A 13,106-nucleotide genomic window follows, 5' to 3' on the forward strand; every position below is an offset into this window, starting at 1 on the left:
AACCGTTTGGCAAAAAAACGAATGGAACAGTATAGGAAAAAGTAAACCGTATCCGTTTTTAAACAGTATACTGTTTTTAAAAGTTCATACAGTTCCGTCCGTTTTTATAGAAAAAAAAAAAAACATACCTTTTTGAAAATTTTGTCCATTTTTAATGGGAGGGGACTTTAGGATTCAAATGCACATGTGCAAAGTAAAAACGTATACGTTTTTCCTGTATGGAACCGTATACATGTGCGTTTCCCATTGACGTCCATGTTAAAAAAAAAAAAAAAAAACGTATGCGGTTGCAGTATGGTTTTTAAACCGGAGTCAAAACCGTGGTTGACCACGATTTTGTCTCCGGTTTAAAAACCGTACTGCAACCGCTTAAGTTTTTTTGTTTTTTTTTAACATGGACGTCAATGGGAAACGCACATGTATACGATTCCATACGGGAAAAACGTATACGTTTTTACTTTGTACATGCGCATTTGCATCCTAAAATCCCCACCCAAGACCCCTCCCATTAAAAATGGACAAAATTTTCAAAAAGGTATAGGTTTTTTTTTTTCTATAAAAACTGACGGAACTGTATGCACTTTTAAAAACAGTATACTGTTTAAAAACGCATACGGTTTACTTTTCTCCATATTGTTCCATCCGGTTTTTTGCCCATACGGTTTTCTTTAGAAAAAAACGGATTGAAAACAGTATGGCAAAAACGTAGTGTGAACCCAGCCTGAGACGGACAATGGCATGAAAATTGGTTCAGAGAACTAAAGCCCTAAAACGCCCATCTACAACTCAGATTCCAGTTTTCTATGAAGCTACATCAAGGACACCGTGTACCTGTCATCCGAGCCACAGACATTTCATCACAAACAGTGGCGTCCATATAAGAGGATATACTGTTACGTGCCTGGACATAACTGGATTGCCCAGACAGCTGCCGTATCATTAATGGAAGTCACTTAACATTTGTAGTGTATAGATAGGATGTGTACAGATCCTGTGTCTTGTCAGGTTATTACATTTGTGTTATGTTTTCTGACTTATAGAAACATAGAATGTGTCGGCAGATGAGAACCATTTGGCCCATCTAGTCTGCCCAATAATCTGAATCCTATCAATAGTCCCTGGCCCTATCTTCTATGAAGGATACCCTTATGCCTATCCCATGCATGCTTAAACTCCTTCACTGTATTTGCAGATCCCACTTCTACAGGAAGGCTATTCCATGCATCCACTACTCTCTCAGTAAAGTAATACTTCTTGATATTACTGCATAAACCTTTAATTTAAAACAATGTCCTCTTGTGGTAGTTTTTCTTCTTTTAAATATGCTCTCCTCCTTTACCATGTTGATTCCCTTTATGTATTTAAAAGTCTCTATCATATCCCCTCTGTCTCTTTCTTCCAAGCTATACATGTTAAGGTCCTTTAACCTTTCCTGGTAAGTTTTATCCTGCAATCCGTGTACTAGTTTAGTAGCTATTCTCTGAACTCTCTCTAGAGTATCTATATCCTTCTGGAGATAGATGATAGGTGAGGTCTCACCAGTGTTCTGTCCAGTGGCATGAGCACTTCTCTTTCTACTGCTTATACCTCTCCCTATACATCCAAGCATTCTGCTAGCATTTCCTGCTTCTCTATGAATACTGAGGCTATAATTTTGCACCATCCTTTTTGAGTCACCCTGAATACGACACATTCATGCATTCTACTTTAAATATGAAAGTATATTAATAAGATAATGGTGAAGAGAAGTTTCTATACATTTACCTATCTATACAGTGAATATTGCTGAAGGATTTAGGATTCATACAGACACATCCCACCTGTGATAGCAGGATACTAACCTCATCATAGATGCTCTCAATCTCATTAAGAAGGCTTTTAGAGCGAAGGACTTTTGTGTCTATTTGTTTATAGTTTATACCCTGGTGGTCTAGTGACTTTAGGTAGTACTTTTCATTCTGTTCTCTCCAAATCTTATTAAAGCCTCGCTGAGCTTCCCTCCATTCCTCTTCCTTCATTTTCAACCTGGATAAGATATGAAAAGAGAAAAAATAAATAAATGATAAGCCTCAGAAAACACATGAGCAGTGGATAGAATTTTTATAATAAAAATAAATACGACACAACATTAGGTACCCGCAATATACAGAATGTTTAAAGCATGGTTCTGTTATATGCAATTTAATACAACACGCACCTTTTCAACACAATTGGAACGGCAACAGCTGGGTTTTTTTTCAGGCCATCAATAATATCGGCAGCCTTGTCGGCATATATCCTTTGCAGAGCTTTGCGGTGGATGACTTCTGATGTTCCCCCTAAAGTGTTGTCTAAACGAAACTTGGCCTGGTCCTCTGCAGATAATCGTGAGAGCTTCTTCTGAATTGTCTCCAGAACACGAATAGTAGCCAGATTGGTCTCCAGCACAACATCAAGCTGTAGCAAATTAAACCAATATCAGAGGCCAAATCTATAATATTGTGCACAGAGCTTTTTCACACCTCAAAAAATGGAAAACTGCATGGATTTTGCTTCCATTGCTTTCAATGGGATTCCATGCTGGAAAAAAGAGCAAAAATGCACCAGTAGTGTGAACTCTGCCTTAGAGGGGTATTCCTGATGACCCAAACATGGCTTCCCAGTCCACTCTGGCCTGTTTGCAGCTGCCGCAAATGACTGAGAAAACTAAAAAAAAAAAAATAGTCAAAAATAGTCAACTCAAGGTTTAGTCTAAAGGGGCGACACACCTTCTTTACCGTGAGGACTGTGAATTTATGGAACGGTCTACTTCAGGAACTGGTCACAGCAGGAACAATTAACAGCTTTAAAACAGGGTTAGATACATTCCTGGAACATAATAACATTAATGCTTATGCAGAATTGTAGGGCTGCATCCCTTCCCCTTGTCCCATTGCACCCTTCACTTTAATTCCCTGGTTGGACTTTATGGACGTGTGTCTTTTTTCAACCATGCTAACTATGTAACTATGTAACCCAGCTGTATTACAACAATTTGCATAACCCCTACTGAATTAATCGAAGTTGTGTAAATGGCGTAGCTGAGGACTATGCTGTTTACATAACAGAGATGAAAATAAGATACAGTCCAGCCAGCTACTTAAAAATACAAGACATTCTTACATCCAAAGTGCCTTAAGGTAGTGAAAGTGTAAAAAAAATAGTGGGTGCTATTGTACCCCCAAAAAAGTAGTAAATCAGTTTTCACTTGATTGACTGCACCAAAAACCTTACAGGTGCATGAAAAGGGCTTCTACTTCAAAAGAAAAGCTGTGTAACAAGGACTGTGGCCTACCTCAAACCGCTCATCTTCACAACGATAAATGTGCTCCTCATACTGAGTCTTTTTAGAACTGACAAACGTAGAATCTTCTGACCAAGAAGGAAAGGAAACCCAGGTATCGTTTAGGACCTGTGGAATGAGGCAGGTAAAGGTCATCTCTTTGCAATCAATATTAAAATAAGCTTACATGTTTTATATAGTAAAAGGGGGTGATTTGAACTTTTAGCATGGAAGGGGTTTATGTTTGCCTTTTAAAACTTTTATTAAAACTTTTTTTTTTTTTTTTAAACACACTTTATTAGACTTTTAGGAGGAATCATTCCTCTCCATTGATCTCTGCAATCCATTGATAGAGCCTGGCTGGACTAGGCTCTATCAATGACAGAGCCATGGACACCAGGGAAACAGAGGTAAACCCTCCGGATACCTTTATAGTGGATCTCTATAGTTGTCCCAAGTGTTCTCCCAGTTAATACATAATCCCAGCCTGGATTATTCTTCCCCATGTGCATAACCTTACATTTATCAGTGTTGAACCTCATCTGCCACTTCCCAGCCCAAACCTCCAACCTATCCAGATCCATTTGTAACCGTGCACTACGGCGGCGGGGGGAGGAGACAGTTAGGAGGAACAGGAGACTGCTGCTGCCAAATCACTGAGTCTGCTGCTGGATTTTGCGGGACCCCCAGTCATAGTTGCCCGATTGCCCGCCAGTAGCCTTCTGACCACCCGCAGGTTTTGGGTTGGGTCCCGCGGGATCCCAATCCCAACGCAGGGCTCTAGTAAGTACAGTTGTCATCAGTGTCACCTGTTGGTACCGATAGGTTAGTGCAGGTGACATTGGTGACGGATTTCATTTAAATGACAGGGACACTTTAAATTTCTTGTGTAATCTATGGGCTAAATAACATGGCATTACTGCTCTATGAAGCGCAAAGCTCTACTCTAATATGTTGGTATTATAAAAATAAAGATTAACAGACTATTAATCTGTGACAAGGGAAAGTTTTTTCTTTTCCCATGTTGGTTGTACAAACAACACCAACAACATCTGGCCTCAGTAAAGCACTGTCACTGTGCAACACGTTCACATGAGATTATCAAAGTTTGCTGAACACTAACCAGTGCTTTTGCTACCAACTTATTAAAACAAAGTTAACTTTCTGTGCCCATTTACCTCTTTGCAAAGCGGGGTTCGTCCTGTGCATTTGGGCTGCTGGAAGCTTTTGGGTAGTGCTCTGTAACTGGATCCTAAGCGTTTACATGAAGCATAATCAATTTCCATTGCGATACCTTCTGTATTCCTTTCCTTTGGGAAGCTTTCCATATGTGAAGATTCCTTGTAACCCAAAAAGTTCTTGAACCAGGTGAACAACTCAGGAAACTTGCTGTTAATAAAATTATTAAACAAATTGCAGGATTTAGGACAAAGTCATCATAAGACAATAAAAAATTCTTAGTATGAAGTAAGTTACCACTCCGGCCTTTTCACTTTAATGCAAATTTAAAACTTAAACTGAGCAATTTCTAGGAATGCTAAGTAAGTAAGAGACTTACGCAAGAAAAGGGGACACCAACTGCACTAGTTCTGACCGAGAGATAACCTCCTGGTTAAAGATGACCAGACATCGTAAGAAGTTATCATATGCCTCCGCACTCCTCAGTGCTTTACGGACCTATGAAAGGTAGATTACAATGAAACTCTTATCAAGAAGCTATATATTATATAGGTTTTCAATAAGGTTGTACAAATGTTGTTTTAACACAGTATTGAAAGACCTCAATCAAATGGTTCTCCGTTTTATCTTTTGTGATCAAATCTAACTACTGAAAACCAACAAACCAAATAAAGTCTGTAAATAACATTTCAGAATAATCTACATCTGTACCAGAAAAAATAAATAAATACAAAGAAAAGGAAACTCAAGCTTGTATAACAATAAGTATATGACAACCATAGTCACCTTATCAAAGAATTGAGACTCTGCTCCAGCTCCATGTTTGTTTGGATCTGTCAAGGACTGGTCCTTTGGAATAAGGATTTTTGGTTTCTTCTATTGAAAGAGAATAAAGTCAACTAGGAACAACCACAAAAAAATTAAATACTGATCTTAAAAAACTCAGCACAGTGCTGGAGGTTGCCAATGTTGAACTTTTGTGATTGACATTACATAGTTAGTACAGTACAGTAAGTTCCACCAAGGAAGAGGAGACAATGAGGACGCAAAAAAGGAGTATCAGTAACCTTCAAACTCAAAATCATTATTCTACATATGCACAAATGTTTATTTTATTTATTTTTTCAAAAAATTTGTCTAATCCTGATTTTTTTTAAAGGACAACTGTAGTGCAATATAACTTATCCCCTATCCTAAGGCAAGGGGATAAGTTATAGATCGCTGGGGCCCCCCAGGATCTCCTGGACCGGGCTGCAGCAGTATGCTGGATAGGGGGCGTTCCGTCCCCGCATGACACGGCAGCCGACACGCCCCCTCCATGTACCTCAGAGAGATACATGGAGGGGGCGTGTCTGCCGCGGCTTTCTGCTGGGGACGAAACTTCACTTCCTGCAGACTGCCGCAGCCCCATCCAGGAGATCCTGGGGGGCCCCAGCGATCGGACCCCCCACAATCTATAACTTATCCCCTATCCTTTGGATAGGGGATAAATTATTTTGCGTTGAAATAGTCCTTGAAGTACTCGACTGTGGGCAGTTTCCGAGGTAGACTGTTCCACAGATTCACAGTTCCTATGGTATTAAAGGCTTCATACCTCTGGAAATTAAACTTTTTCTCCCTTGGTATCCTTTTTTTTTTTTTTATGAACTAGAGCCTACTTGAGAATTAATCAAAGTGTGATGTATCAAAGTGTGATGAATGTATTTTTAAAAGAACATGTAATAGAGGTGAACACCAGGTTTTAAGGGGGGAATTAGAGTACTGGACTTATATTTTTGATACCTGGTCCCTACTTGAAAACATCTTAATGGCAAAAACTTTCAATGTCACTTTCAACCATTACTTCTGTTCATTCTATATATAGTATTGATGAAAATGTTCACTGATCGGTAGCATACTGTACAACCAATTTAATATAGTAAGTGCACTTTGATGCCTGATGTTCAATACTGATCCTTTCTAGCACTCCACCCCATTCTTGCCTTATGTCTTCCCTTCCCCAATCATCACTTTTTCTTGGTTACAGTGGCGATGTATAGCCATGACTTGCCAAGATGTGGAAACCATTCTTTGAAAATTCGATAAACATGTAAAAATAAAAAATAAAATAAAAATGTTATCTGAATAGGTTTCATTTCACTTGACTCACCTTAACTGGTGGAGTAGCTCCGGGTCCTGAATGTCGCCGTATCTGACAACCGTTCTGGCTGGGCCTCTGCTGTTTATTGTTCAACTGAGGTTTTTTCACAGTGCCCCCATGGTCATTTCTCACTGACTCAACCTTCTCTGCTGTGGTTTTACTTAAAAGCTTTGAAATGAAAAAATGTAAAAAAATACATAACTACATAAACGAATGAATACAAATGTACATGTAAAAAGGTATTAAGTGGTCCTGAAATGAATGATGCTTTGTGGCCAGGTTCCACATTCAATCTTCTTTTAGGCAGGCTTCTGTCCTTACCCTGTACTTTTCCTGAAAAGTCTTTTTAAACATCAGGAAAATACACAGAAAGCATGAACCCTGACAAGATTACACCTGCAGAATATGATACAAACGCCAAACACAAACAATGATTTTAAAACAACTTACCACTGAGCTATTGGCATCAGGCAGGAACTGCCCAAATTCTGACAAGAGATCTTCCTGGTTCTTGAAGAGCCGAGCAACCTGGGCATAGACCTCTTGCTCTGTTAGAGCAGGAGTATAATTTCCCCCTGCTTCCTTGGCATTACGTTGTTCCTTCTAAAAAAAGAAGCAGCATTTATATATTGCAGGTAAAATGTAGCCACCAAAATATAAAACTACTTGTATTCTTTTTGGGGTCTGTATCGTGTGGTCTGTATTGTGCAATCATTTATACAGATTACACTTCTCATATTGTTTATGGGGCTTTTCCCCCGCTTTTCTATGCGGATTACACATTTCCTTTCCCTTCACATTCTACTATTTTGCACTTTCCTACTACCCTGTACATTACACACTATTTGCAGTTTTATGAACTGTTTTTATGGTTAGTACTAGGATCTTTCCTTTTCAGTGCTAACATTTTAAGACAACATTAAAAAGTGTTGTGCCCCCTCCCCCCCTTTGTAACCAAAATAAAACAACTTTACATCAGATCTGCTGGTTGTTTAAAAATGTCCTATTGCTTTGTTTCTAAAGCTTGTATGCAGACCTACACTTAAATGGGCGCTGTCAGATTTAAAAACTTTTTATATGTTTTACATCTTGGCAAAACATTTGGATACCTCATTAAAAAAATGTTCTTTCCTTTTTACAGAAATCATGGCTTATAAAAAGAAGATTTTTTGTACTCCCCGTAAAATCTCTCTCTCGGAGCTTTCATTGGGGGGACACCTATACTGGTGGGTATATGCTCTTGCCACTAGGAGGCGCTGACACTAGGAAAAAAAAAGTCAGCTCCTCCCTGGCAGAATATACCCGCCCACTAGAAGTAAGTTAATCAGTTTTGTCACAAAGCAGTAGGAGAAAAGAAATATGTCCGAAGGACCATGGAAAAGAATCCCGGATAAAAATAAAAACAAAACAAAAACACAATAACCGGAAAAGGATATCCGGACAAAAAAAAAATAAAAAAATAATGAAGAAATGGGAGGGTGCGGTGTCCCCAATGAAGTCTACAAGAAAGATTTTACGGCGAGAAAAAAAAAAAAAGAAAAGAAAAGAAAAAATATATATATTTTCTCGGTCGCTCTTCATTGAGGGACACCTATACTGATGGGACGTACCAAAGCAGTCCCTTAGGGTGGGAAGAACAACCATTAGCAAAAGGGGATCAGTCCCAAGACCAAACCCACTCGTCCATAAGGCCTGCGGATGAGACCCCAGGCCAGAGATAACCGAGGCCAATAAACTGAGCTCCCAGAAGATCCTCCGGCCATGGAGATGGACTAGGATGCCAAGGAAGGGACTGTGCTTCGCAGAGACTCTAAATCTACAGCCCATATAGATACAAGAAAAGGTCGACTAGTAAGCCAGATGGAGCCAGAACCACCCTGGAGAATGTAGGAACACAACGCCAAAGAACACAGAACCAGACAAAGGTCTAGCCCGACTGGAAAACAAAAATGGAAAAGGGCACGAGAACCCCATCCAGAGTCAACCGATTCAAGAGACCATGGTGAAAAAATGCCGGAGAACAGAGCATGCCTGAGCAGAAGGAGAGCACAGAAGGTGGAGACCAGAAAAAGGAATGAGACTGAAACCAGCTCTAGAGAAGCCTGGTGCATAACATCAATGACCGGAACATCTGCAGACCCAAAACCCCTATCCCAGGGGCCTGCCGCAAGCACCCGGGAGACTAAAGTAACTCGACTGATAGAATACAGATGACCAGAACGCCCTTCATCTCAGGAGTACAAGGACCCCCGAAGAAGGTGGAAGGAAGAATAGGCAAAAAGGAGCGGAACACCCTGAAAAGGACATCCCGACAGACATGGGAACTGGAGGTTCCCGAGTTACCAGGAAGACTTAAACGGAAGAATAAACGGCCGGAAAAAAAAAAAAGAAAAAAAAAAAAAAAAAAGAGCGGAAGACCCTGAAAAGGAGTATCCCAGAACATCGTAGCGGCCGATATGGGAATTGGAGGTTCCTGAGTCTCCTGGAAGACTTATACCCGAAGGGAAGTAAACCCCAACGTCCGCGAAATGCTCCGAGTGACAAACTTCCGTGTCAAGACAAGAAAAAGTGCGGTACAGAAAAAACGCCCCACGAATGGGATTGTGGAGAACACTGTCAAGGGGAAGGATGAACACACTTTCCTCGCACCGAGGGAGGAGGAGAGCAAAGGGAGGGCCCAAACAACAGACGGTGCTAGACCGGCTGTCATCAGGCCAAACACGATAGCATAAACTCCGCCAACAGAGGAGAGTGCCAAGGATGCATGAGCAGCAGTAGACAACCAAGAAACAGAAAGAGAGCCAGACAGCAGTTGTGGGCTGTAAGCACACAAGTACAGAAACCAAAAAGCTCATCAGAATGCTCACAGCCAAAAAACAAGGGCCCAGCCAGATACCTCACCTATATAGTGGGAACAGAGAGAAGGCTCCATCTAAGGCAACAGAGCGGACGCCTGAGCCAGCCTGCGCAGGAACCCAGGGAGGATACCTGGAGACATGGGGGGGGGGGGGGGGGCGCACCAAACCCCATGCCAGAACCGAGGTGCTCAACCGCCGCAGACCTGTGGAAACAAGACCACAGAAAGGCCCGAGGCACACCCCACCAAACATGTGCAGGGGGCCTTAGCAGATGTAGGGACAGTGTTACCTCAGGAGTAGTGGGAAACAGAGTACTGCTGTGGCTGTGAAAGGCCTTGGAACCTGCAGGAGATGCCCACACCCCATTTCCTAATGGTATTACACACCAGGACTGCCATCGCAGATGCAAGAGATGAAGGATGTATTTGGAGTGGGAACAATGCAGACACAGTCTGACTGACAGGCATAATGGTCCAATGAACCTACAGAGAGACACTATGTGGAGTTTCACACGGTAGGGAGTCACCGGACTGCAGTTGTGGGAGTGGCAGGAATGGGGGAGGAGACCAGGTGGATTAGAAAACCATGCAGACAGTGTCTGGCAATCTGGCAAAAGGACCATAGCCACAACAGGTCCCGCATTCAGAGCCACACACCGAAAGTGGGTTACCAGCCTTCAGCCGTGGGAGCAGCAGGCATGTAGAGAGGGACCTGGTAAGGTAGGGAACCCTGCGAACCAGCCTTTGGCACAATGTATAGGGCCCTTGGAGCAACAAGCGGTGACTCGCTCAGAACAACTCCTTGGCAGTGGGATACCTGAACTTCTGACTGGAGAGGATTCCTTAACACACAGAGTCACTCCTTCGAACCCTGCCACAGGAAATGGGGCACAGGAGTGTGGCCGATCTGATGGGCGACCCAGTGGAACAGGAGACCATGCAGACAATGTCTGGCTTACTGGCATCAGTCCCTCATACCTGCAGATAAAACCCCAGCAAAGCACGCTGTAGCCCTGAGATGGGAGACGGACGGCGGCGAGACCGTGCAGACAGCGGTCTAACGGGATGAGTGCCCCTTTGACGGCTGTGGGAGGCCTAGACTCCATGGATAGAAACCCCGTTCCCTGGGAGATCGGGGGAGGCTGAGGAGCCGTGGATTGTATCCCCTTCGCCCTGCAGAGGGTCCATGAGAATACGCCAGGTTACCCCTACAGACATCGCTCCCTAGCAGCGAGCTACCAGAACTCCAGACGCAGATACATCAGCTCCTTGGATAAGCGACAGGCGGCAGAGAAAACCATACAGACCACTGTCTGGCCTACTGGTATGGGTCCATAGTAGACAACGGATCACTCCATCGGACAACTCGCACTAGTAGTGGGGTACCGCAACCAGCAGCAAATGCAGCAGCTGTGAAATGAGAGACAGATGAGACTACTGTCCGTCATAATATTAGGTCCAGTCCATGCCCACACAGGAACACTTCCAGGGAGACCATGCACTGGGCGTGGGGACCCGGGGCGCTAGCTGCAGATGCGGCAGCCTGTGGAGCAGGGAGAATGGTATGCACAAGCTAAGAAACCCCAATGGGTGACCGGCGGACATGACAGACATGTCATGGCGCTCAGCGGGACAGAACAGTCACTGACAGTAACGCTGGTGAAATCCCTGACAAGGACCCGCCACGGCGGATCACATATACAACCTGACAGAGTGAGAACCCTGCCGAAATTAGGTATGCCAGAGGCCTACCTCAACCAACTCAGAGTAAATTGCCATGTCTGAGCCCGTACAGGGAGACAGAAAGAATAAAACAACCCACAACAGATATTAAGCTGAAAAGAACAGATATTACAGGCCAAGGCTGTAATAGTAAATGGATGTCACAAGTAGAAATGGAAAATAAGGGCACAATTTACTCATTGGCCACAAGAGGGCGCCAAACGCCACTAAATGTTCTGCGTGACCAGCAGCAGAGTTTTTTTTTTGTGTTAAATAAAAACACATGGAAAGGAAGCGAAGGGAGCTAAGCGCCCTGTGCTGATGCAGTCCCCAAGTTAGATGGGCAAATACACTCTAACCATTCCCCTCCTGCAGGGACACAAAGGAAATGCACCCATGGGAGCCCTAGCAGCGGAGACGGCCAGGAAAAGTGAGCATAAAAGCGCAGCACCGCACAGCTCAGAGACCAGGTAATGAGCGGGCCGCGCTGGAAGAGCTCCCGCCGGGCTGGAGCTCAGGGACACCACGGAGCCACGCAGACTACAAAGCGCCGCCGACCCCGCAATGGTGGAGGGGCTGAGCTAACACTGCTGGAGGCGTACCTCAGCACAGCCGCGGGTAAGCCGATCGCAGTAAGACCCGTGGGGCGGGCGAACCTTGAGAGGTGGAACTGCATGACACGTTGTTCAGAGGAAGAAGGACTGAGCTACTGCCGCCATAACCCCCTGAATCTTAAGAGGAGGCGCTGCCTGGCCTCTGGTTAGCGCACTGGCTCAGGGGGAGAAGTAGTGCGGAGCCATGTGCCGCCATAACCCCCTGAACTATGCCGGCTGAACACCCAGAGCGCTGCCAACCCCCGCAGTGGGGGAAGTATGGAACAGAGGAGCAGCAAGGCTGTTCAGAGGTGAGCCGGAAAGGAACTCCTGCGGAGGCCGCTGCAAAAAGGCCGGCGGCTGTCCTCCCAAGGATCCAGTATGCAAAAACATAGCCCATCCCCCCCTGTGCAAGTTAAGAGGAAGGGGGGGAGGGGGGACATACTCATCTGCAGACGCCATCTTCTTATCCTCACCCAGGCATCTTCAACCAGCTTATGGCCCCGCTGCATCATACCAGGCTAAGATAGCGGGGCGAGCAGGGGCAGTGGGGGGACCCGGACCCAGGGTACAACCTCCAGGCTCTGGCCATTGGCGAGAAGGGGTTCACAGTACATACTCTATGCCTGTGCCTCAGTCGCATATGGGGGGGGGGGGGAAACAGCTAGCGCCATGCTCCTGAACCCCCACCTGAAAATAGGCAAACAAAAGGGAGATAAAAACCTAACTTAACCGCCCTTTCTAGAAAATAAGAAGAAAAAAAAGACCAGGTCTGGAGAGCTCCCAGACCTGTGTCTTGCCTCCTACTGACACTAGCTAAAACTGATTACCTCACTTCCAGTGGGCGGGTATATCCTGTCAGGGAGGAGCTGACTTTTTTTTCCTAGTGTCAGCGCCTCATAGTGGCAAGAGCATATACCCATCAGTATAGGTGTCCCCCAATGAAGATTGACCGAGAAATCATGGCTTTGTTTAAGATGAAGCACAGGCATAGTCCAGTAAGTGAGGGTGAGCTAGCACTCCTCTGTCTGATAGGTCAGGAGAGAGCGCAGGGGAGTCCCATCAGACAGGAGAGAGCACAGATGAGTGCTATCAGACAGGAGAGAGCACAGATGAGTGCTATCAGACAGGAGAGAGCACAGAGGAGTGCTATCAGACAGGAGAGAGCACAGAGGAGTGCTATCAGACAGGAGAGAGCACAGAGGAGTGCTATCAGACAGGAGAGAGCACAGAGGAGTGCTATCAGACAGGAGAGAGCACAGAGGAGTGCTATCAGACAGGAGAGAGCACAGAGGAGTGCTATCAGACAGGAGA

The 13,106-nt window shown here is 44.4% G+C and overlaps 1 protein-coding gene across 4 annotated transcripts in view; it reads right to left on the minus strand.

Annotated features, from left to right (window-relative positions):
* SIN3A (SIN3 transcription regulator family member A) overlaps positions 1 to 13,106 on the minus strand; it is a 91,620-nt gene that overhangs the window by 48,034 nt on the left and 30,480 nt on the right. For 3 of the 4 annotated variants that reach the window (XM_056572707.1, XM_056572708.1, XM_056572705.1), the window contains exons 7-14: positions 7,071 to 7,223; positions 6,630 to 6,788; positions 5,267 to 5,356; positions 4,860 to 4,978; positions 4,480 to 4,690; positions 3,314 to 3,430; positions 2,198 to 2,436; positions 1,842 to 2,025 (exon numbers count right to left, since the gene is read on the minus strand). In XM_056572707.1, coding sequence (XP_056428682.1) covers positions 1,842 to 2,025; positions 2,198 to 2,436; positions 3,314 to 3,430; positions 4,480 to 4,690; positions 4,860 to 4,978; positions 5,267 to 5,356; positions 6,630 to 6,788; positions 7,071 to 7,223 — 1,272 coding nt within the window. The remainder of the gene's footprint in view (positions 1 to 1,841; positions 2,026 to 2,197; positions 2,437 to 3,313; positions 3,431 to 4,479; positions 4,691 to 4,859; positions 4,979 to 5,266; positions 5,357 to 6,629; positions 6,789 to 7,070; positions 7,224 to 13,106) is intronic. The other variant, XM_056572706.1, reaches the window with a different exon arrangement.

This window comes from Hyla sarda, chromosome 4 (assembly GCF_029499605.1).
Source record: "Hyla sarda isolate aHylSar1 chromosome 4, aHylSar1.hap1, whole genome shotgun sequence".
NCBI lineage: Eukaryota > Metazoa > Chordata > Amphibia > Anura > Hylidae > Hyla > Hyla sarda.